General features: G+C 44.1%; 2 protein-coding genes across 2 annotated transcripts; one reads left to right on the top strand and one right to left on the bottom strand.

Moving 5' to 3' along the window:
• Positions 1-1,646: 1,646 nt before the first annotated feature.
• On the bottom strand, positions 1,647-6,782 carry LOC146184432 (uncharacterized). Its single transcript, XM_084609386.1, has 2 exons — positions 5,508-6,782; positions 1,647-4,241 (listed from the first exon to the last, which is right to left on the bottom strand). Exons 1-2 carry the CDS (start codon positions 6,580-6,582, stop codon positions 2,977-2,979), a joined length of 2,340 nt encoding a protein of 779 aa, XP_084465512.1. The 5' UTR covers positions 6,583-6,782; the 3' UTR covers positions 1,647-2,976.
• A 5,652-nt stretch (positions 6,783-12,434) lies between these two features.
• LOC146184431 (uncharacterized) lies at positions 12,435-23,964 on the top strand. Its single transcript, XM_084608532.1, has 8 exons — positions 12,435-12,486; positions 13,335-13,394; positions 14,709-14,774; positions 15,304-15,483; positions 17,088-17,141; positions 18,927-19,021; positions 20,864-21,086; positions 23,615-23,964. Exons 1-8 carry the CDS (start codon positions 12,435-12,437, stop codon positions 23,734-23,736), a joined length of 852 nt encoding a protein of 283 aa, XP_084464658.1. The 3' UTR covers positions 23,737-23,964.
• Positions 23,965-25,793: the final 1,829 nt, after the last annotated feature.

Here is a 25,793-nt window from a genome sequence, read left to right as displayed (position 1 = left end):
ACAACAAAGCAGAAGGTGTAATAAATGGCTGAAATAAACATAAAAAAAATAAAAAAAAAATTATGACAATATGTAATGCATACTATGCATTGCAGGACGCTATCGCATGAATGGAAAACCGCAGACGTGAGCTTCATACCCAAACACGAGAAGGAAATCATAATCTTTAATCTCCGCCCGATATCCCTCACATCATGCATGGGCAAGCTAATGGAGAAAGCAGTACAGCTCCGCTTCCCTAGCTACTTTGAAGACAACTTACTGCACCACAGTATGTTTGGTTTCCGAAGCCACCTATCAACTCAAGATGTCCCCCCTGCAACTCAAACATGATGTCGTTGACTCAGCCCGTAAACGAGGCTTTCGCACCATATTGGCACTTGACCTAAAGGGATCATTCCGCAATGTCAGACACTCCAAAATCTTGGACAACCTTCAAAGCATGCACTCTGGAGTCTGCACCTACAACTAAGTGAAGGAATTCCAGGAAAATAGTCAAATATACAAGATCCAAGATCCAACCTCATTCATATCCACATGGACACTAAGGGCACACCCCAAAAGGCAGTGCTCTCGTCGCTTCTTTTTAACCTGGCCCTTTTGCATGTACCGGACCGACTCAACGCCATAGAAGGCATACACCATGCCCTGCATGCAGATGACATCACCATCTGGCACCAAGAGGTAATGTGGCACAGGTCGAGGATGCCCTCCAGAAAGCCATCAACACTGTGCAAAACTGTGTCACCGACTGCGGAATTACCTGCTGTTCTTTTTCACTTGTTCATTTTTTTTACTTAAGTCAAAACATCTAGTCATGCACCCCCGTGGCAACAACGAACCGATCCAAATTACGATCCACGATACACCCATTCCTTAAGCAGACACCATTCACATCGTCAGCCTGTACATTAGCAACAAAGGGATCAACGTGACAGTATCGCTAAGCTTCGGACAACATGTGAACAAACCAGCAGAATGATCTCACATATTACAACCAAGAAGAATGGTACACCACATGCTGAACTAATCCAGGCCTTTGTCATCAGCCGCATAACCTACGCGTAAGTAACCCCATACCTCAAGCTACGAAAGAACGACCTCAAGTAACTCGACACTATACTTTACATGGCCTACAAGTGGGCGGACTAGGGCTACCTCTCACTGCATCTAGCGACCGGATCCTTAAACTTTGCGTGGACAATACCATCAACAAACTCATCTTGTAACGCAAACATTCCGTCTCTCTGGTACCGTCACTGGACTGCAAGTACTTGAACAGCTCAGCATTAGCCTTCTTTGCACCATGCAGTAGAGACAGGACATACCATATGAATGGAGGGAAAAACTCCACACCATGCCCCTACCACACAATATTCATCCCTAATATCACGAGGCACGACGCAAAGCATGAGCTGGGACGATGGATACGAACTACTCTAAGGACAAATGTGAATGCTCGTGAATGCTGCGGATCCCTGCGAAGGCATCACAACACCAGCCGTCATTTGTCTAGGTCATACGGCAGTGGGGCCGACGGCTAGAAATTCAGACGTCGCACAAATGGAGGAGATAGTGATTGCATTAGCTGCAAAACATACCAATTCTATATACATCGTCACAGAGTCCAAAACAACCTACAGAAACCACATGTAAGGCCAGGTTGCTCCCATGGCCTGTGAAATTCTATCTCGAGCCAAACACCAGGCCTGAGACAAAGTATTAGTTAATATGGGTGCCTGGTCAACAAGGGGTACAGGGAAACGAGTGTGCACATGCCACAGCCCGAGCATTCTTCTCACGAGATCCCTCATCACTCCACCCACATGACCACATATCAAAATACTGCAACATGTCCACTTAGCGAGCCAAACATGCCCAGCACCTGCTAAAGGACTCGATAAATCAGAGGAGTGTCACCTAAGGAATTTACAAACGTCCTAAAATAGCCCAGCTAGACTGCACAAAATTAGTCCGGGTACTTTGTCACTTGAATGCACATTTTGCGGCCAGAAAGCAGACCTTTACCATATGGTATGGGCTTGCCAAGAAAACCAAGCCATACCTCGCAAAGAAAACCCAACGTGGGCAGATTAGGAGGTGGCCCTGTATAGTTCCGACCTAGCGACACAAAGAATCTTGCTAGCGAGAGCTTGGGCAGCGGCAGCAGTCAGCGGAGTCCTGGACTGAGGACCCGACCAACCTCACACTACACCACTTAACTTATGTAGCCCAAATAAATGTTTTATACTACTACTACAACTAGCATTATACTAAATGCAGCAAACATTTCAAACACTAAAGAAACAAGAGAAAAGCATAATCATCCTATGAGAATGCAAAAAGGCATGTCATTTAAGTTTCGTCAGAGAATTTCATGTCAGCCTATGGGCACAACAGCATTTTTACATTATTTGAACTCATGAATTGTGCAATGCCAGCACATGTTACAAATTCCCATTTGGTCGAAAATATCTGCAGCCCACAACTACAATGTCTTTCATATCCTATCCCGCCGTGGTGGTGCAGTGGTTAGGGTGCTCAACTACTGTGCCCAAGGATGCGGGCCCGGCCGCAGTGGCCACTTTTCGATGGAGGTGAAAAAGCAAGGTGCCTGTGTGCTGTGCGATGTCAGGGCATGCTAACGAATCCTAGGTGGTCGAAATTTCCTGAGCCCTCCACTACGTCGTCTCTCATAGCCTGAGTCGCTTTGGGACGTTAAACCCCACAAACCAAACTAAACGTCTCTCATATCTCAAGGTAGAACAAGAGGAAGATGGCTATACAGTACAAAACAGAAATGAACACAGATTGATGGGGAGCTTCAGTTGACAAGCCATGCCATGTTTCGAGTTTCGACAAGGGAACTTGTCAACACCCTGTTGAACCCTTGTTCACTTCTTTCACACCTGATATCCCAGGTCACTTTGGCACAGCAAACCCCATAAAATAAACAAAATATGCATTACTCCAGTATCAGTCCCTTTCTTTCTGATTAGGCACCTCACACAAGTACGAAACATTATCTACATAAAAAAACACACACTGCACAGCCACATCATCAGAACAATACAGAGAATTATTTTGAGCAGCAGGTGGATGTTGACATTGCACAATATGAGGCACATCAAACACTAGTGGTGTGGCAAGTAATCTTTGAGTGTGTAAATACACAGAGCCTCCGATTACATAAATTCCAAGTATACAGCAATAAAACCCATCTATCATTTTGACATAGCATGAGCAGGTCTTCTTTGGTGTCGAATAATCTGAACTGTGCACAATAATGCTGCCAATTTGAGCACGAAAGTACCTTGACATTTGTGGTATACAGCCAAATTTTAAGTTGAAAATATTTCCAAGGTGTTCAGAAAAAGAAATAGAATGCGGTATACCGAGAGCACATGTCTGATAGGTCCTTTTACACTGAGCCCCAATATTTTTCTTGGCGCAAGCCAAATGAGCAGGAAGTTCCAACTGGCTTTCCAAATCTCGATATGTTTGATGCATAATGCATCGTTCAGCCACCTGAATAGGAACAAGCTTGGCTGCTGACACAAGCCGCAGTGCACGGCCAACTCCATCCTCAAAAGGAAAAGTTGATGTGCCCCACAGTGGGCCAAACATGCGCGTTGCCTTAGGCAGATGTAGCAGCTGGTGAACATTGAACGTCATCGCTGTTTGACTGTACAGCCGAGCCATCTGTTGCACAAACGAGAACAATAATTTTTCAGCTGCACAAATGTCACTTTCACTCACAGTGTCCTTCAGCAACAAAAACACTGCCTTCACAAGGAGTCCAAAATGCACAAGGTAGGCCCGAGGAAGGAGCCCTGATAGGCAAGGGACACTATAAAACAAGAGCCAGTACCGCCACTCAGTTGCCTTCCAATATGCACGCTCCGAGAGGGGTCGTCCGGTTCTAGAAAAGGTTATGGGAGGCTTAATGGCACGTAGTCTAGAGTCCAAAAGTCTGATGTGTCGCCCGATGTAGAACTGTGATCCTGTAACTGACAGCCACAGGTCAGCCAGCTGTTTTGTAACGCCCTCCAGTACACAGTGCATATAGTCTGGAGGTAGACCCCATACGAGGTCAAGGCCTTTCAGTTTAAACACTGGGGATGGCCCCTTGAAGCCTTCAAAGGTGTCTTCAGACTGTGCTGCATTTCGCATTGCTTGAAGCACAGCCCTATGCGTGCGTTCACAGGCTAGCTGGCCATTGTAAAGGTACTTGACTGTGCCTGTAAAAATTGAAAACATGCTACATTACCATCTACTACAGTCAGATACAACCCAAGTCTGCACTAACCGCCATGCAGCATTCCTCATGATACAAAGTAGGCCACCATTGAAGATTTTGGGGTTACAAAAGTAAAATTTTAAGCTAAGCATCAGGCCAGATTGCAAGCTAAAATTTTATTGCCTCTGGATGGTTTCGTATGGTCAAATATCAAAAACTGCCGTTCAACAAAGTAACACAAATGCACATTCTATGGCTTCCCCTAAACTAAAAACTTTTAACACAGAACCTATCACTAAAATTGTTAAAACATCCCAGAGTAGCACAATAAAGATAAAGGTAATAAAAAAAAACACTAGTCAATGACTATGCTTCTCTACAATGTGATATTTGAGTTCAAGTGTTGTGTTCAAACCATAAATGCTATAGACAAATGCTGAGTCATGGCTTTGGCTGCACACAAGGGAACTAGGAGTCGCCACTGCTCTTGCCTACTCATGCAATGCCCCGATTTTTTTCCTATGCTAACATTGTACCCTACTCCTGTGGTTTCCTCCGCATGCACTGTGACTATTATCCCCTCACCATCAACACAACACAGCAACAGGCCCATGAGAGCTGCACTTTGGAATACTATGCGAGAATTTTGTCCGCTCTGATGGAAGCAGAGTGCCATGCCAGGTACAGCCAGTTGTACTACCAAAATCAAGACATGAAACTGCATGGCTAATGGTCATTTTAAGCAGACTGCTACGTCCTCACAGAAAGGTAGCAATAAATGTTCATCCTTCAGCAGGCACGGCTCCAATCTTTACAAGTGTTCGGAAAATGGCAGCAAAATTAGTGCTGGTTCGTGTGCTTGTCTCTTTCTTGGTCTGTGTCTGTTCTGCGCTGTTAAACCACCATTATGAAGCAACACCAACTAGCCCAGTCTGCAGTTCTTTTACAGCAAAATTACAATTTTCACTCCTGAAATATAGCAGTGCATTTTGACTCTTCAACCGTCGATTTCATCCTCACCATCTGATTATGTTCAAAAAGCATGCAATTAAAATAAACTTCCTTCACTTATATGTACCTAACAGTTAGTAGGCAGGCATACATTGGGTTGGTTTATTTGGTATATCGGTGTTTATTGCTGTGTTGCTTTTGCTTACCAATAAGTTTGCAGCTTCATAGTGTCATTATGACACCAAATTGTTGTTATTACTGTGGACCCATTGGAAATGAAACGCCCTTATGAAGTATAATAATGAATGAAACTTACCATCGACACATGTACCTTCCTCAAGGCACCAGCTGCACCCATAATAACCATTAAATTGTTTCATGTTGAGGATGGATGCCCTTGCCGGTGAATCCACACAGCACAGAATCGCATGGACTGAAGACTTTACGATGGTGCCTGTATGGGACCACACAATTGTGCCAATATTTTGCAGTTCCTCAACAAACTTCAGCATAAAAATGTGCATTGGTGGATGTTCCTTTGCGAACCAAAGTCCCGTGAGGGTCACATTTCGCCACCGAAGCTCGAAGGGAAGCTCATTCACCATCACTTGAATGGGCCAGATGGAGCTTTTTGATGACTCAAAAACAGGTGCTCCATCAGTGTTGAAAGTAAGAGTGATGTCACTCCATGTCATGCTGAGTTGACGGCGAATACTCCTGTACAGGTCACCATCAGTAATATCTCTGTATATTCCTGGCTCCCGGATAAGTGTAGACAAATTCTGAAGATTTTGAAAAAGAACGGAGCAAGAACGCCTGATCAAATCTGATAACTGTTGCTTGAGGTCGAAAATCACAAAGAAGCTTCCAACTCCTATTAAATTTTTTACAGTAGTTTTGATGTGACAGTTGCCACAAGTGACCTCACTGCTGCTGGATATTTCATGAGTGCTTCCATGATACTCATGGCAGCGCTGGCAGAATAAGTGTAGGCTCAGTGCCTTTTTTTTGTCTTTCCATAACTTTCTCAGCATATACGGGGTAGGTGGCACAACTTCTTTTCCAAAGAGGGCATTCAAAAGTATGAGAAGACCTTTTACTTGCGACCAAGTAAGCCCAGCCGTGACAATGTAAGACAAAATCAACAGCAGTGCTTGTGCTTTAGTAGTTGGCTGATGTGGCAATGTTTCCTTTGAAAGGTTCCCAATGTAGGTGTCGAAATCATTACAAAAGTCTTGCTGTTCAGCTTCATCTTCAACATTCTCATCATCCTGTTCCATGCTTTCATTGGCATTGCATGCCGCAGACTCTTCGTCAGAGTTGTAGTGTGCTTGAGACTCATGGTCACTACTGTCAGAGTCGGCAGTGTCATCTGCATACGCAGGCTGCATTTCAGCATCACCTTGTGTTGCCTCTGTACTACTTGGACTTGAGCCTTCAGTGACATGAACCAGCGCCTCCTCTGCATGAACACTTGCGGATTCATCTGTACCTGCATGCTGGTTGTCCTGCAAATGAAAATAAACATAATGCAGCTTGCCGTTTTCTCCGTAAGCATTGCAATTTCCATTCTTTGCAGCGAATTACAGCAACCACACATTTCATGGATTTTATTGCCCAGAAAAATAAACTGCAACCTGGTTCTAAAATTGGGACATTTGTAAGGGTGGCGGCCTCACCGTGCCCGCTTATATATTAAATCGGCGCCTCTGCAGTAATTGCGATGCCAATCCATGTGTTTAAATTGTAACTCCAAGGAAAAAAAAAATCTTGCTGAGATCTTACATCATTAATAGGATAAAGCACACCTACCTGAACAACAGCTGAAGTCTTTTTGGCTCTTTTGCTTGCATTGGCGACAGTCTGTCTAGGGACTTCAACACTTGTTCCCGGTTCGAGGTAGCGCCTGTAACGCTGTCGCCGCTTTCCTGTCATCGCAAAATAAAGCGAGTTCACCGCGTACAGAGCGCCAGCCTTTCGCGCACTTTTACCGTAGACACGGTTCCACTGAGAATGAAAAGGCTATCTCTCAGCAGCTAGAAATATCGCAAGAGGACAAAAGGATCGATGCGGTGTTTGGCTAACGGAAGGATAAAAGAAGCTAACGGAAGTATGAAGGAAGTTAGGTTGGTTCGGTGTCTTCGGCTGAGACACATGAAACACTGCCTCTGCGCTGGAGCATAGGAAGTGGCGTCAGACACGATGACGCGCGCACACCAGTGGAGCGTGCGCTGCGTGCGCCGAGTGTCTCAGCATGAGCAGCGCGCGGCTCACTTACAGCCCGCGGGATGAAACAGGCCATCGGGATAATAAGGCCGACCGCACGCATTTTTTTTTTATTCGTAGAGTCTTGCTATTGATCATTGCAGGAGGGAAGCACGTATTGCTGTTTTAACAGCGTCGTCTGCTAGCGCGCGCTGCACGACGGGAATGCACCACACCGGCCCCGCCCAGCCCTGCCTCTAACGGTGCTAACGGCACTAAGATGGGCGTGTTCGCTTCTCTGAGTCCTCTGCCCGCTCTTCGTCGCTCGCTGCTCGCTCTGCACGTCTTTGTTTGTTTCTTCGCTTGTACTGCTTTCGGTGTTTCTACACGCTTTAAGGCCATCATCAAGATCGACATGTATTGTTTAGTCGAATACCGTTGTGACTTAACGGTAGCTGTTGTTCAGCATACTGATATCGAGCACTTTTCTCCGAACAATGTGGCCGATTTTGATGCGGCAAAAACCTATCAAGCCTACTGGCATGGTAACGACACCACCCAAGGAGGCTATTACGACGCGAGAATTCTGCATCTGACCGGTAAGTGTTATACGTATACATTATTTACCGCGCGCGCGCATTATGACTTTTACAATTTAGGTTGCCATAGTGAGCTCTGGTGAAGTGACGTGCACAGCCGATGTGATGCGCGACTCACGGTGCATTTCATCGCATGTGAAGTAACCTGGGTGTTGCGCGCGAGTAGATAGATCCCTTATTTTCTTTTATACAAACTGTGCAGTTCGTCTCGTAATTGTGCATATGTGCCGTCTAGAGATTTCCATTGGGGCACACTTGATGCTGTCGCGTGTACATACATAGCTGAGATTGGGAAGTGATCGAGCTAGCTGCAGCGGAATAGCTCATATATGAACCTGATCAAAACTGCATGCGTACGCATGTGCCTATATGAACTTCAGTAAACAATCTGGCGTTAAAGAAAGACTAATTAGCCAGCAATAATAAACCGCGGGTGGACTTCGAATTCTGTAACACAGTGCAAATTCTGCAATCTTCTATTTGCAAAATGTGTACTCGTGCATGTAGGGCAACATATCTATAAAGCTATATATACCACGGCTCATGTCATATCATTCTTGACAATGCTGTTGCCTGTGAATTCCATGTCTTAGTTTTTTCCAGCACATGTGTAACTTGAAGCATATGGTCGGCACCATATAGGGCAATTCACTTAATTATACTCATGACCACTTGCTCTCATGCCCACTCACATTTACAGTAACCACTACAGTGATATCAACTCATTCGAACTTACACTCAACTACATGTGGACTCATGAGTCAGTGCACATGCCAACCTGTGACATGAATACATACATTATCTGAGCTAGACCATTGGCTTTGGCATTTTGGTGCCGACTGTGGGATGAAGAGTTCTTGAACACACAGAAAACTACCGATTGCAACATTTGCTTAGTAACTGCTGACGTCATATCCGTACGCTTAAACACTTCTAGATAAGTGTATTTTTGTGTTTCGCAGGCACACATACACTGCCTCTATTGCCTTCAGGTTTTCAGGTATTTTAAATTCATATAATTTGGATTTGGCAATAGAGCCTTGAGGGCTTGTTACTTTTGCGTTTGAGGTGGAAATTCATGTCAGCAAGTGTGAATGCTATTCCCCATTGAAACACTCCAAATTGATTGTAGATCCTGAATGGCCACTCCAATGTTTAGGGGAGTTCCCCAAGTTAAACATTTGCGGTAAGAGAGCACTTATTCATTAGTATTGACACAAGTGCAGCCATTACAGCTACAAGGGAAAAGCATACAGCTTTCACAGAAACATTCTAAAATATTAGAAGGGAAGTGCAATCTGGTTCAGCGTTTGAACTTGCACTACCTGACTGGGGCAGTCACTCTACTTACTGAGCTAAGCAGAATGGATAGCATATGGTAGGGCAAGAGCAAATTGACCAATTTGCCACGAGTTGACCAATTTGATCGTCCTTACCTTGTGCTAGCTGTCCTGGTAAACTCGAATAGTAGTGATGGTCCCAGTTAAGCATGGTCACAAGTTCAACCCTTGAACCAGGAGAGATTTTGCAATTTTTGTATGGAAGCTGGAAAGGTGTCCTTTGTACTAGTCATGTGGCTGCACATTGTTGGATATTAATGAGTAATTACTTCATTATTACTTCATTATGAACGATGCCTTGCTAGCTACACTGCTTGCCATGAAGCTTTCATACATAAGGTGGCACTACACACAAGCTCTGTTGGGGGCACTTAGTGGCCCTACTCCGTGCACCACAATTGCAGACCACTGCACACCGTGCTGGCCTATTCGAGGTCAAGTTGACTGTGGCAGCCCCAAGTTGTGCCTCTTGCCATAGCTGTTTTGAAAGAAATTCCAGTAGCTGATCGCCCTGCTTTGGTTACCTAAACCACCTTTCTGCTATTGCAGAAACGGAAGAGGAAATGGCAAATCATGCAGAGAAACGCCGCAGAAGGGCAGTACTACCCAGCAGCATGAAGAGGACGAGCAGAGAAAAGGAAAAGGTTGGTAACTGCACCTTGTTTACTGCAAATTGTTTCATATCCTAATGCTAGATTGCAAAACAGCAGCACTCTTCTTACCATGCCAGTGTCCTGTCTATGTTGCTGGAGACCAAATGGTGGCAGTAAGGGGGATGGGATGGATGCAGATGCAAAGGTATGATGTGAACTCTAAGCACAGATGTCAGATCTGCTTCTTAAATGGGGAAAAATGACATATCTCTACTAATAAAGTGATTCTTTTTCACAAGATGTGGCACTTTCTAAGAAGTGTGAAAACATCAGCCTGCTGTATAAAAAATTGGTTTAAAGTATGAGCATTTTGGCCTTATAAGCTGTCATTGTACAAGATGTCCTCCTTTTATTTTGTAATAGGTATCTATCATCTGCCACAAAGGGCAATTATTTATCGGTCGACATTAATCCTCCCAACATATGTGACATCATCATGCTTTTATCTAAACTGAAGACACGAGTTTGTGAGCTCTTATATTTGATCAGCCCGATTGCTAGAGATGCAGGTGCAACACTGGCAAGCACAGTTTGGAATTGTTTTTCTTTTTTTGTCAATTCTTTGGCATGTCAGTGCATGCAAAACCAAAGGTGTTGAGCAAGGTGTTGATAGAGGTATATTATAGGCTTGACCAGCCTTTTATAACGAGAGTGTTGAGTATAGTTAGCCTTTAACTGTGAAAGCTATCATTATGTCATGGTTAGATTATGAGATTGTTGTAGTTTATTAAAAGATGACAGTTGATGCTTAGGGGCATAATGCAGGTCTTGCCTTATGTTTATTCGTTTTGCATTCACAGGTGTTCATATTCAAATTTTACTGCACATTCAGGCCCCCTTATTAAATCGGACTTTATTTGTTGATCTTTAAAATGCTGAAAGGTCAACTGTGGGGATTTTTTCAAAGTTGTGGATTAGGTACAGTGTATTTCCCAGAAAGGAAGAGGGGGCGGGGGGGGGGGGGGGGCTTGCAATTTTATGCAGAGTGGTGCCACAGTTATGTGAGAGCGCTTCATTCAAAATTGAGTCAAAGCTACTAACCCTGCAAAGCTGTCTAGCCAGGCTAGAGCTCTCACGCAGCCTTTTTCTTTGTTTTGTGGGCATGGGTACCTCGGACCCAGACAATTCCTTCACGGACCCCCATTTGAGAAATACTGAGGAAAAGAATTGTTTCTAGTTGGGCTGATTACTACTGTTTCATTGCACTGGTTTTTGCAGTGCACAAAGATGGGGCCAATATTTAGGTAGACAAATACAGCAAGTCCTATGTTGTCTCTGGCACAGGATGCAATTTTCTAGATACCATACTGGGCAATTTTTTAATGGCAAGAACAGCTGCCTGAAACTGCTTGTTGCCAGTGGCCATGCTCCAGCTAATGCAGTGCTGATATTAGACATTATTGGAAAAACACTTTTTTTCACAATTATTGGCTATAATAGTAGTTAAAATGACACTTTGTTCATAAACTGCATAACGCTAAGTGATATGAGCCCTTTCCAAAAATCAATGAAAAGGAAGGGAGCACTAGATGCCGTACCATGGTAGATGCAGTGTCGCACTCGCTGCTTATGTTGTTCTATGAGGCATATGTAAGCTGTATTTAGCTCAAGGTATGCATGCATGACAAATGGAATGAGATCATGACTTGTTCACAACAGATACTTAAGGCTCATGGTGGTTTCAGTTTTTTTTTTCAAGAAGCCAACTCAGGAATATGTGAATACATTCCAGTGGAATTTATAAGCTGCATGTGGGCACTCCTGATCAATTATGATTGCACGTAGCACAGCCAACTAAAAAGCTCCGCAAGGAGGTGCAGCGGAAGCATGAGATGGAGCTTCTGGATTCAATGGAGGACAACATACAAGAGGAAACCTCCAAGTGCAGATGTGCAGCCTTAGAAGAAGAGGTGCGCACACTGCACAAAGAGCTAGGAATAATTAAGCAACGGCTCGCAGAGAAGGATGCTGCTGCTAATGGACTTAGCAGCTGCACAGCTGAGTGTGAAGAATTAAAAACCGAAGTAAAAGAACTTCGCCAACTCAACATTGAGCTGCAGAAGAGCCTAATACAGAAAATTTTTTCATCTGGTGAGTGTATAATCTGGTTGCATGCAAGCATGGACAAGTCAGCTGGCAAGCAGATAATGGGATGCTTTAATAGTACTGGGAGAAAACGTATTAGTATTAATAATGCTGACAACATAAGTTGGAGTTCTGGAGTTAACTTCCCATTAAAGCACATTGTGAAGGAAAATGGGACTGCAGTGGCATGTTCAAACTCGAGGCAGGATCGATAGATAATGGGAGAGGTCTTTGTCTTTTTATGAAAAGAACAAAGTTGAATATTATAATGTGGTGCTAAATGTTGCCTTTGAGATGCATAGCATCTAACATGACCTTTTACGTCAAAATTTCAGAAAGCAGGGTGATATATGCATCATCGATGGATGTGCACGTTAGTGCAGCACCTCCTGAACGGGCTCAGAAAAAGAAAGGCAAGTGAGCTTTACGAACACATCTGGAATCCTGTTTGTTTTGCTTATCTGGTATAGTACAGTGGCTGGGTAGCAGTAGTGCTTAAAACGGCACCTTTATTGTCTTAATCTAATTGATGAAATGGCCTGTACAGATTTGCAGGATTACACAATGGAATGGATAGAAGTGTTGCGCTTGTGTCGTGTGTTGTGTTTTATCTTCCCCCTTGGGCAACTCAACTAGAATTGCGCAAGTCTCCAAATATGATCAACATACTGGCCCCTGTGTTAGCGTTGTTGGCCTGTACAGGCACTCACAAATTTGTTCAGAGCACCACACAGGTGGCCACCGGCAGACAAATACAGCCACAATCTGTGCATGCGTGGCCTCCTTAACAAGTGAGCCTCAAGCCTCATTCCCTAGGAGACCTAGACTACCATTTCTCGGTGTTACACAGGGAAGTGAGGGGTAATGAAGCTTGCGTAACTAACACTGAATGAGTCTTGGGGCATGATTGCTGAACTTGCACAGCATCGTTACTGAGAAGGCTGCATACTTGCCACAGTCCGCGAGCCAAAATGTGACTCGCTGTAAACGCAGTGCAGCATGAGTTATGTCATCTCATACCCCTCACTTCTGCAATGCCGAGAAGGCCCCTAGCATTTCCCAAGTAGGAGCAGCACAGCTGTAATCTAGGTTTGACTGTTGATTGCATTACCATGTTTCGCCACCAAGCGGCTACCTGGGTAGCGCTCCAAATTATTCTGTGTGTATCTCAATGTCAGTGTGGATACCTTGCCTCTTAGGGGTCCTATCCAAATGTAATTTATGATGCATGAAAGTGAATGTAAATGTGTCACTTTTACAGCAATGCTCCCAGCACCACCAGCTACTGCTGCAGCCAGGCATGATGACCTGCGGGATCTAGGTGAGGAAAGTGCATGGTTAAGTTTATCAATACTGCTTTAGCAAATGGTCTTGCTTATAGCATGATTTTTTTCTAATAAGCTTGAAATATATATTTTTTTTCAGTAAAGGCCAATTACATAGCAAATTTCTTAAGAGTTCAGATGCTTTGTGTAAGACTATTGCAAAATTTTGTGCAATACAGGTAGCCTAGGAAGTTCAACAAGGCCTGTAGCTCATTAGAAAGAATAGACTCTTGTGATAAACTCTTGCTTTTCATATTAACAGCTATGTTTGCCTCATTAACTTCATGCCTTTCGTTCCAAAAAGATTTATTAAATTAGTATGTGGTAGATATTATTAACGATGCGTCCTTAATGGTGCGCACACTCCCAGACACCCTTAGAGTGAGTGGGGGTAGCTGTCCCGGTCGTAAAGGAGATGCCCTCGACTTGCGTGGCAAGCTCAGCCGGAATTTAAGTACTTTGTAGTGACAGAAGGGGGTGGCCGTTTGGTGCCCAGCTTTCGCTGGTTCAAGCCAGAGTAAGGGTCAGAGTCAGAAGTAACAAAACTTTATATACTGCAAGAGGCAATACAGAGGATTACACATGAACACTAAAAATGCACAGACGAGAGGTTCGCAGAAAACAACGCTAAGCATTCAGCTAAAGAGGTATTAATAACACAAAGGCTTTACAATACAGAATACACGAGAGAGTCAAATAAACAAACACCAAATTGTTCACCGGGCGCTGTTGCAGTCCGACGCCTTGAGAGTCACGATGTGGCCGTCATGCAAGACGAGTGCCGCTCCCTTGCAGGTCTGGGCTTGCCAGCAGCGGGTGATTCCCGGAAGTTGAGGAGAAGCACTTGCGAACACGTCATAATACTAGTTCACACACTGACTGATTGACTCAAGCGACGTGACCTCCATTAATAGGGCGCGCCGCGTCTGTCTGTTCCAGCATGCCGAGGCTTGCACGCACACACTTAACTTTGCTTGTTGAAGCGTTCACTTTTCCTCCCGTCGAGCCCCGTGTCGTCATTGGCTATGCGTCGTCAAAAAATCTAGATAGGATGAGCACATTCTGGCCGGTTGAGTCACCGTCATCGCCGAGTGATGAGAAAGAGGGTGACACCGATGCGTACAAGGCTACGCGCTCTCCTCGCGTTGGGAGGAAGCCATTTCTTGAAAGACGTCGAACCTTTAATGCGGTGTCACGCTGCCTTAATAAAAAGGTGCGCCGATTTCGTGACATACATATAGACACCATTTGCTTTTTACAGATCTCATATGAATGTTTGATCTGAAGGTTTAAACATATCAATGTTGCAGAACGGACTGCGATACCTGCCACCTTGACCAAGACTGCAGCCACTCACAATGTCCCACATCATTCAGGTAAGCAGTTTCTAGTCATGCCAGTTTCTAGTAATAGTGCTGCTTCCACTCAAAATACATTGCTTAAACGCTGGAAAAAGGAAAACAGTTGCGGAGGTGTAATGTGGGTAAACCTAGCATGACATGTAAAAACACTAAACGCTGGAAAAAGGAAAACAGTTGCGGAGGTGTAATGTGGGTAAACCTAGCATGACATGTAAAAACACTAGTTAGTCATAATTTATCTTGGTAGATGGTAGATGTTAATTATTTGCTGTCTTGCCATTATCCACGAGAGCACGCTAGGGAGGAAGAATGTCATATATGTTGCCCAAGTTACCAGGCGCGACGCAGGTATAAAGCATTGCTTTAACCATGCCGTAAGAGCATGTCTGTGTGGCCTAGGGACAGAATGTGTAACCTATTGTTGATTTTATAGCCGTAAAAGATGTGTAGACACAGTGCAGAAAAGGCATGTCCTAGTTTAAGGATTTATGTTTAAATGTACACGTTTGTGTGTGAATGTGTAATCAGGGTATCAATTTTACAGCACAGCCTCCAGTAGTGCCTACAGTGATGCCAGCAATACTTCCAGCAGTGCCATCACTGCAGGCAGTGATGCCAGCAGTGCATCCAGAAGTGCCGTCACTGCCTGCAGTAATGACATCAGTGCATCCGGTATTGCCATGCACTGATGCAGTGGCCAGCAACAATGGCCAAGACATGTTTGGTGAGCAATCTTGTTATGCAGTGTTTGATCGCTATTGCCGGGCTAATTAAGGGCTTGTTACTAATATCCTGGCTTGGACAAGCAAACATTGTAAGCAGGAAACTCTGGTCCAAGCAATATGTGCGTTGTCATTACTGTTACATGCATTCACCACGCATTAGTCAAGCCCTCTTAGGTGTTCACTTTCTCTATTACAATCTGGCAGGCTCAATCTCAGGAAGCTCATTTTAAAGAGGCCTCTGGCAAGGTTGACAGAAATACTGGGAGCATGACTGATTTTAAATGTTTATTTTATAGTATTGCGTCCTACAGACACTGCTGTGGAGCGAGTTGGTTTGGTAAGGGAGAGGGGAACGTGCCCAGAACCAGAGAGAGGTTGGCCGAAGTTCCAGTGGTACAGTGTTCAGGGTGCGTTGCTGGAGAGTGTGCATCTGGGGTAGTCCCAGAGCAGGTGTTCTAAGTCAGCCCTGGTGTAGCAAGGGGTGGTGGTGATGTGGAGTCAGCGGCATCACCATTTTGATATTGCAAAATGTAATGGTCTGCTTAAGTGAGAAGTCAGGTGAAAGGGGTTGCTGTGGTTGCAAGGTGCCAGAGCAGCGAGAGCAATTTATTTTGCGCTGAAATATAAGGTCGGCTTCTCGAGGAGCTTGGCAGCATATTGTTTGTGTATAAGCAGGAGCTAGGTCTTTGCTAGCATGAAGAGTAGATATGCACGTGCTAGTCGATAGACCTTCCTTGTTGCCTGGCAGATTAGAATCTGCGGAGACCCAGTAAATCATAGTCTTAAAAAGTGGCGTGAGTGCTGTAGTGTACATTGGAACTGGTTCGGTATGTTACTTGCAAGTCTGTATAGATGATAATGCTTGAATGTACCATTGTCATGCATCAGGGCTGAATTGAGATACCACTTGCAGTTTGGCTTGCATACTCTGGAACAGAAAGTTGGTGGTGTGATGTTGGTAGTCCTGTGCACGAATAGTTTGGTTGAACCAGGCTGTGTATATGTGTTGAGTTGCATCTACAGCTAGCATGGCAGCATCCATATAGATAATACATTCTTGTGGCAAGATTTCTTGGGGAAAGAAAGCATGGCACTTAGTATGTGCAGATTTTCCACTGCCATGATGTGTTGGCTTGAGATAGGGAAGTCTACTATTTGTAATGACTGTGCACTCCAGTTGAAGAGTGCGTCTTAGTAGTGGCAGCAGGCCATAAAAATCATAGCCGATCTGGCGTGTCCACATACCAGCCTGTGCTGTCCGAAGTCTAGTTTTTTTGAGCTGGCGAGTTCCATACTGATTTTGGAGTGCCAGATAAGTCTCCATGTTGGAAAATACCCTTGATTGCGAACAAGATGCGTTTCAAATTTTGAAAGTCCTGTAGAAAAGAAAGGCCTTCTTCAATTTCTTTCCAGCTTTCAGAAATGATACTTCAGAATGCCCTTTTGTTTCTTGCCTATATCTTTATTAACAGAATTGCTGCTATGGCCAGAGCGGCAGGTAGAAAGCTCATGCCCAACTGAAGTGACCATTCAGTCTGTGAATAGTTCTTCAATTCTTCAGTTTATTCGTGCAGTGACAAGTTCTTAATATTACTTGTGGCAGATCTATCAAGTGTGCATGGCAGATTCAGGAAGTCATGGCAAAGCCCAGATGAAGGTAATTAAACATTGCTGAGTCTTTTTAGGGGCAGATATGATTACAAACCTGTTAGTGCAAAAACAAATGGTGTTCTTTTCTATTCACCGACTTTTTGGTTGCTTAAAATTTGGACTCTGTCTTTCCAACCAGCTGCCTATCTGTAGGAGCAATACTGCTAACAGGGTCATATCCATTATTTTATGCCCTGAAATACAAAAGTAACGCAACATGCAAAAGCTCATGATTGAACACGTTCCAAGAAATTAAAGATAGGCCACTTTTGTAAACGTTCACAATTTACAACTTGTGTATTGCTTGCAAATGAACATGCACCCTTAAACTTGAGCTAGGCTTGCCAGGCAGTCAAAATTTAGTGTGGATATTACCAAAAGGACCTATAATCATATTACGAAGTTGCTAGTTTTGAGTTTTATATTTTTCGAGATGCGGTAATAGCTCACTAATTCAAACTTCGCGGGACTAGGAAAAAAGTTTGGATTATCCGATGTTCAAATTATCGAATGGCCTCAAAAAGACAGACAAGAACCATTTGCATTATGGTAAATTTACCATATTTATCTGCATAACGAACCCACTCGCGTAATGAATTCTCCCATCCCCAATTTGTGCCTAAGAATTTGAAAAAAAAAAAAAAAGGCGTTAGTCGTTAGCGCATCCCTCCGTTTTGCGCTATCATGGTCCACAACGCATTTATTTCTTGGCAGTGTTAAGATTGGGCCCAGCAGTAACATCATAGTGTATTTACCTTTTTGATGTTAGCACTAGTGGCAGGGGGGGGGGGGGGAGGATTGGCAGAGTGCAAGTGTGCAAGTGCTTGTCCAGTTGTGCAAGCCTCGTTTTCAGAACAGTACATTCGTGTTACCATGCTGAGCTGGATTGGGGCTGGCACCGTCTGCTGACAATCAATCATTTAAATGCGCGAAACCAGCAAACACCTTTTGAAGTGAACGATGCTCAAAGCCAGCGTTATGTGTTTCCGTTGACGACTGTTGGGTGGAAGGAAGAACGACTCTCGCAAAGAAAAAAAAAAAGTTCTCTCACGTAATCTGTGGTGCCCCTAGCCATTCATGGGCATTAGCTGGGACCGCGCTGACAGTATTTGTCTGTATTTTCAAATTAACAGGGCTCGAATTAAGTATTTAATCGCAAGTTTCAATTATCCGTAGCAGAACCGACTCGCTTTTGAATGAACAGGCTTTTTTGTACACAGATGTCTATAGTTCTTGGCCGGACCAAGTAGTTTAGTTCAAATTATCCGAAAATTTGAATTAACAAGCTTTCACTGTATTCTCCTTCATAATTTGAAAAGTTTTCAAAATCTGCTGTGCTTCATTGTTTTTTTTTTATAGCTGTTACCGCATTGGGAGTATGTGGAGTACCAATATATATATAGCTGGAAAACTGGGTGCAAATAATTACATTTTGCAAGGCTTCAAAGTGAAGGTTGTGCAAACTGTTGAAAACTGACCTATCCACCAAATTTGTTTTGAAATTGTTTTTGAAAACTACTTTTTTTAATGAGCTACCTTGGACATGTTCTTCAGGGTACATTTCCATGACAGTATATTTTTTTGTTGAAATTAAGTGTTGGACAAGCATGGTCGATCTAATGGGCAGACCATAAAAGTTCCCATTAGAGAGTACAATAATCATTGGCCAACTTATTTGTTAAATGTGAATGTGAATGGCCTGTGTGTCAAGCAACAGTAGTCAATTTGCCTTGTCATTTACTTTACTGCTGAGGTTTACTAAAATTCTTTTATCTTGCACAAAAATCCTCAGGTGATGAGGACATCGAAGCTGAAGACGGCAGCTGCGAGTTCGACAGGGCTGGTGAGCAAGACAGCATTATAGGTTCTACCCGAGACGATGGGAAGGTAATTGCCTTCTATCTACTGTTCTGTTTTCTGTCTGGCCTACACGGGTGAACCTAATCTAGATCTAGACTGCCCTTTCACTCTGCGGGAGCTCGAAGTGGCCCTGATTGCTAATGCTATCTGTTCCGCTCTCGATGAGGACAGCATTACATACGCTATATTCGGCAACCACCTTGACCACACCTGAAGATTTTTGTTCCTATTTCAGTGAAACCCGAGACACCGGCACCCTGTCATGCATCAATACTACGATTCTTAACCAGGCAAACCTTCTTCCCTTTAAAACCTCCATATCTCACTGGCATGCTTTGGTAAGACTCTTGAGCAGATGGCTTAGATTCGCATTTCTCATTTTCTCAAGATGACTTTTTTTCTCCTTTGCTCATCAGCTTCTCAGGACATGTTCCTGCTTTTCCAGAACACCTTTCTTTTACCTTCCCATACTCAAGTACATGCTGTGATCACTGATAACCGTAGATTTGGCATATTTGGCAGGTTTGGCATATCCTTTTTTTTTTCTTTTTCTTTTTTTTTTCAGAAATTTATTGCTTGTGGCTCCAGCATGTACTGTACCTCATTTTCTTCCTCTCTGAGTGGCTCACTTGCAAGTAAATACCCATTTGTCCTACCTCTATGAACTCTCTTGGGGCACTCCATGAAGAGCGTTCCCTCACTTACTCTGTTCTGTCTGGCTATGCCCTCTTGCCTCCCAGCTAGCCCAATTTCCCGGCCTTCACATCTTTTACCAAAAAAATCACTTTGATGTTTGTTTGTCTCTGGAGTTCACATAAGCAGCATACCTTATAACCTACCCTAAACCTCATGAAATCATTTCCAAACACTGCACCTTTTTCCTCTCTTTCCTGCTTTAGATATCTGAGCTTATCTTTCTCAACCACCGTTCATGCCAGTGCACTCACAACCCCCGATTGTCGACCATCTCTGCTACTGCCATTCTGATTTTCAGCAAATTGCTTAACTACCTTTTTCATACAGCCAAGAAATTGCAATCCTTGCATCGTAATGTTAGCACCTACCACTCGGTAACCAAGTGCTTCTCAGCCAGGCATTCTTAGAGACTCTTTGTCAACCAGTAGTAGTTGTGGTTTGCTATGTGATTAATCCTGTTGTTTTGGTAGGCTCGACAGGCAGCTTACAAGTTCGAGACTATCCAGTAACTGTGTTTTCTTCGGTTTGCTTCAGAGATTGCTAGGGCTATTGCCACCTCTTCCGTTGTGCGGATGCATTTGGTTCGTATAGTTAGTCCGTATATGAGTTTGCCTCGTGAATCAGTTACCATGGCTGTGGTTGCCTCTTCGCCTTTGTACCTCACCAATGAAGTGTTTATCAATCAAAACTGCTGTAGTTCCAGGAGTAGATTGCGTGATTGGGATTGTTTCAGGGCTAAACTGGCCTCTAAAAAGCATGCACTTGAAGCCAGTGCACCACGGTGTATAGAGAACATGGAAAAGAGCAGGAGCAAGTATACTACTTCGATATTTTACCGGCGCTGCGACAGGGGACGAGGAACAAGAAGAGACGACAAGACAAGCGCTCGCCCCGAGCACTTGTCTTGTCTCTTCTTGTTCCTCGTCCCCTGTCGCAGCACCGATAAACTATCGAAGAGGAACCAACTAGCTCAAATTTCTGTGTTACTAAAAAAAAAAAAAGTATACTACTATTGCACCTTTCTGAATATTGTCATGATTTAAGATACTGCTTACTGCAAAGCAAAATGTATGTATGCATGTATTTGTGCTTTCTCTACAGTTTCTCAACATTTGGACTTGAAATGTGAGTTCTATTAGTGCACCAATGTAAAATTCTGGGAATTCGCTGCAGGTGTATGCAGGCGCAAATGCATGGGTTGATCGGAGTGCGTGGGACGTACTTCTCAAATCGCCGACTGACTCAATGTTCTGTCGTGCTGCGGCTCACCTCTACTGGACGCCAGACCAAATGAGGAGCCGCAGCGTCACTGGGGTACTGTCGAACAAGTCGAGGTCACTTGGCATGACAGAAGTGAAGCCTGCCCTTTCACCAGAAAAGGTCTCGGCACTAAAAGGTGAGTTTTTCTATTTGCTTTCAGTAATGTCTAAAGGATAAAAAGGCGTCTGCAATTGAAGCAAAGCTTGAGATTGGGGCTGCAACAATGCTGATGCATGTAACTGTTTGGTGTCATATGGTTAGACTCTATGCAGTCAAGCATTGAACAACTGACTCATGCAGACCTTTTAACGCAACAGTACTGTTGTGCAGAAAATCCAGCGCTGTCATTGTGAATAAAAAATCGGAGCACACCTCTTGCAGGTGGCATGGCTGGGCACTGATTTATCGATAAATTGTGTAGCATTACAAGACCACATGGCATGGCGTAGTTGGCATAGGGAGCCAACTCATGTAGCTCCTTTGAGATGGGAATCAAACTCAGAACCCTTTGGCTCCTAGGCTACACAGGCACATTTGCAAGGCTTGGTTCAGATAGAGCTTTGTTTCTCAGTACCAGCTTTGTTTCTCAATACATTATCTTTTAGCTTGCTGCTGTATGTTGAGTTTTTCTGGAATAGCAGAGGTACAGATTAATGAATTAGTGATTTGATGAGTTGGAAAGCACATATGCAAATGAGGATATGCAAGGGAAGCCAAGACAGGAAGCATGAAGGCTGTCATGTCATGCCCTAAAAGGCAGAGATGAATGTCCTGAATTTTACTCAGTGCATCACTTAAGGAAACAAAGTGGATAGGTACACCCGTGCATAGAAAAGATTGGTGGATTTGCTGCATAACTAGGATGTAAGTTCAGTGCTCCGCATAAGACAGCTGGGTGCTCTGTATTTCGTGGGTTTGCTGCGGTATGTATTTTCAGAGTATATTCAGAAGTAAAGCTCTTGAAAGGCAGCTTTTTATTCCAAGTTGATAAAAGGCATGTTGCACTTGCATAAATCGTGAAATTCAGCAGGAGCTAATGTAAACGGTTACGATCTCGTCGTTTCTTGCATTATAGGTTGGCGATAACATCAGGTTTGCACAAAGCGTGTGAGCACATGTCTTGTGGATATTTGGGTGCAATATGTTTCCTGCCAGTGGCACCAGTACAGTCGCCGACCGTTTTTTCGGACTTGAAAGGACCTGAAAAATGGTCTGAATAATCGAACAGTCCGAAAAATCCGTGAAGCACAAAAAATCACTTTATTCAGAGGAAATCGGCTTAAAAAAGTCGCTGATTTTACCTTGCGGCAAATTTCTTTTGCTGGCGACGATTTGCGCTTGTATTTGCACCAAAGGGTCATGGTAGAATAGCTCCCACGCTTCTTTGACGGACCCGGCAGCACCGGCGGGGCCATGTCCACAGCCCGAGTGCGCACCACACCGCTCGTCAAACACGCAAAAATGAGGCACTTTTCGTTCAGAGTGGTGGAACCGCCGGACGCAATCACAAAACGGCCAAAGGATTGACGGCGCGCCACTCGGTTGACGCGGTCGGAGAGACTCGTGTGACAACACGGCGGACGTATGAGACAAAGCACAAAGAGATAGCTGCCCGCGTCAGCGTTGGCGACAAAAGCAGGTTGACGGCGATGACAATCCGACTGCCACCTCGAAGTGGCAGAGATTGCAGGGGCCTCTCCTGGCAAAAATGGGGCACCGAAACCATGTCAAGCCAATCCAACTGCAGAGCCAATCCACTTGTTGCGCCGGCGAAAAGCCGATAAGATGGCAGATTTTGGCCTGCAGGGGACTGAAATTAGTCCGAAAAATCGAACTTTTGGATTTTTAAAGTCCGAAATATCCGTCGCGAATATGTATGCGCTTCTATGGGGTGACTGACGGTGCCTCACTGAAGTCCGAAATATCCTACAAGTCCGAATTATTGGAGTCCGAATTACCCGTCGGCTACTGTATATCCTTTCTGTGTTAGCCTGGGATGTGCGATATGTATATAAAGACTGTGCATGCGTTTTGATGGTCATGGGGTACACCTTTTAATTTGTCCAGCATATGTTATGAAATATTTTGACTGCTACTAATTATTGAGAATTTTCCTTTGGGTTATGTTTTTTGTTTGCTCGATTTGCCAGCTACCTAGTTGAGGGTATAAGCCTTACCGGAGTGCGGCGGCCCTCTTGTGGGTATAAATAGCATTTTGCGGGCACAGACTCTCCGGCTATGTGACCTTTTTTCAAAAGAAGGCATTCAGTAGCACCTTTTGACCCTGTGCTGCATTGCATGAAACACTGGTTCAGGTCGTGTGTGGACTAAGCTGGTCACTGAATCACGCTTCATTTGAAGGTAATGCTGAGCATCCCTCACCTGTGCTGTTCTGTATTCTTGAATTAAGAATAGCATTCTCAGCGTACCTCTTTGGTGTCATTTTAATGTTTGAAAAAATAAGCAAAACAAGCTTGAGCTGATTTTCATGTGTACTGGATATGAGCCTCAGTGCCCATTTTGATATCATTTGCACAGGTAATGCGAAAACATGGATTATTTCTCACCTTTACATGACAGATAAAGTTTGCCTTTATCATTCTTCCAACTAGTTGCTCACAAAGTTATGTTCTAATGTGCCATGACTTTTGTTCTTCTGTGCAGCACTTTTCCACGTCTACATGGGCGACGTGGAAGGCGAGGAGAAAAGCAAGAGGCTGAAGCAGGTGCGGAAGCACCTCTCACAGAAGCTGGGTGATATGAAGCGGAAGGGGACCCACACGTAATAGCTCCCAGCGGCTGCAACTGCCAATGGGCGCTGTAATAATTTTTTTTATCGTGCAAGTATGGCTTTCGATCGCTAATAGAATAGTTAATCGCTAATAGAATTAGGACAACCTTAGACTGTAATCAAGCAAAGGATCAAGCAGGGTTTCGGAAACGGTACTCTACTATCGATCATATCCATACCATCAATCAGGTGATAGAAAAATGCTCGGAATATAACCAGCCCTTATACATAGCATTCATTGATTACGAAAAAGCATTTGACTCAGTTGAAACCTCGGCGGTGATGCAGGCATTGCGAAATCAGGGGGTAGACGAGCCGTACGTGAAAGTGCTCGAAGATATATATAGTGGCTGCACAGCAACCATAGTTCTGCATAAAGAAAGTAACAAAATTCCCATAAAGAAAGGTGTTAGGCAAGGAGACACAATCTCCCCAGTACTATTCACAGCTTGTTTAGAGGAAGTATTCAGAGACTTGGAATGGGAGCAGTTAGGGATAAGGATAGATGGAGAATACCTCAGTAATCTGCGATTTGCTGATGACATTGCCTTGCTAAGCAACTCGGGGGATGAACTGCAAATAATGATTGATGACCTAGACAGGAAAAGTAGAAAGGTAGGCTTGAAAATCAATATGCAGAAGACTAAGGTAATGTTAAACAGCCTCGGGAAGGAACAGCAGTTTACATTAGGTAGCGAAATACTGGAAGTAGTAGGCGAATATGTCTACTTAGGACAGGTAGTAACCGCAGATCCGGACCATGAAAAGGAAATAACAAGAAGAATAAGATTGGGATGGAGCGCATTTGGCAAGCACTCGCAGATTATGACTAGCAGCTTACCGGTATCGCTCAAGAGGAAAGTATACAACAGTTGCATTTTGCCTGTACTCACCTATGGGGCTGAAACGTGGAGGCTAACCAAGAGAGTTCTACTTAAGTTGAGGACAACCCAGAAGGCTATGGAACGAAAAATGATAAGGGTAACATTAAGAGATAGAAAGCGTACAGAGTGGGTCAGAGAAATAACTCAAGTTACCGACATTCTAATAGAAATTAAGAAGAAGAAATGGACATGGGCAGGACATGTAGTGCGAAGAGAGGATAACCGATGGTCGCTGAGGGTAACAAACTGGATTCCAAGGGAAGGAAAGCGTAGCAGGGGGCGGCAGAAAGTTAGGTGGGCGGATGAGATTAAGAAGTTTGCAGGGGTCAAGTGGATGCAGCTAGCACAGAACCGGGTTAAGTGGAGAAATATGGGAGAAGCCTTCACCCTGCAGTGGGTATAATCAGGCTGATGATGATGATGAGAGAATCCACCCAGGCAGTCCGAGCCTTACAGAGTATAGCTAATACTTTTGACATCATCGATATCTGCAATATTGTGCAAACATTTCCTTGCACAATATTGTGTCCTTGGTGGATTCTCTATGTAAGATCAAAATGGTCAGCGGTGCAACATGTAGGCTTTCTGCTAATGCAGACAAACCGTCACGAATGGTAACAACCTCTGTTATTAGAGAAGGAAGGTGCATATGCTCCTGTTCTATATGAACATATCTGGCATATTTCAGGAAGCATTGGACAATTATGATGGTATTATGTAAAATCTCATAGTCAGTGCTTGCATTTACATAAGCTTAAAATTCCCCTGTAGTGTCTGTGCAATGATCGGGCTCTGCTTCTTCCACCGAATGTTGAACTCTGCGCTTTACTGTAATAAAATGTTTATTTGCATAAAGTCTGTGTATCGTGGAGCATTTCTACCCCTCTTGACCAGATGACAACGTGGGCTCATGGGATAGCATGCTTTTCTGTATAGTACACTGCTCAGGTGCTCATAATGTATTTCAAAGTAGGCCTAGCAATATCCGAACAGTGACGGGATCAACAAGCCATCGCTACTAGACCGTCATCAACAGACTATTGCCTTCAGGCCATCGCCTTCAGGTTGTCGCCTTCAGGCCGCCGCCTTCAGGCCGCTGCCTTCAGGCCGCCGCCTTCAGGCCGCTGCCTTCAGGCCGCCGCCTTCAGGCCGTCGCCTTCAGGCCATC

The sequence above is a fragment of the Amblyomma maculatum genome, chromosome 7 (assembly GCF_055883805.1).
Source record: "Amblyomma maculatum isolate TAMU_Amacu chromosome 7, ASM5588380v1, whole genome shotgun sequence".
Classification (NCBI taxonomy): Eukaryota; Metazoa; Arthropoda; class Arachnida; order Ixodida; family Ixodidae; genus Amblyomma; species Amblyomma maculatum.
This window is presented reverse-complemented; position numbering and strand designations above follow the sequence as displayed.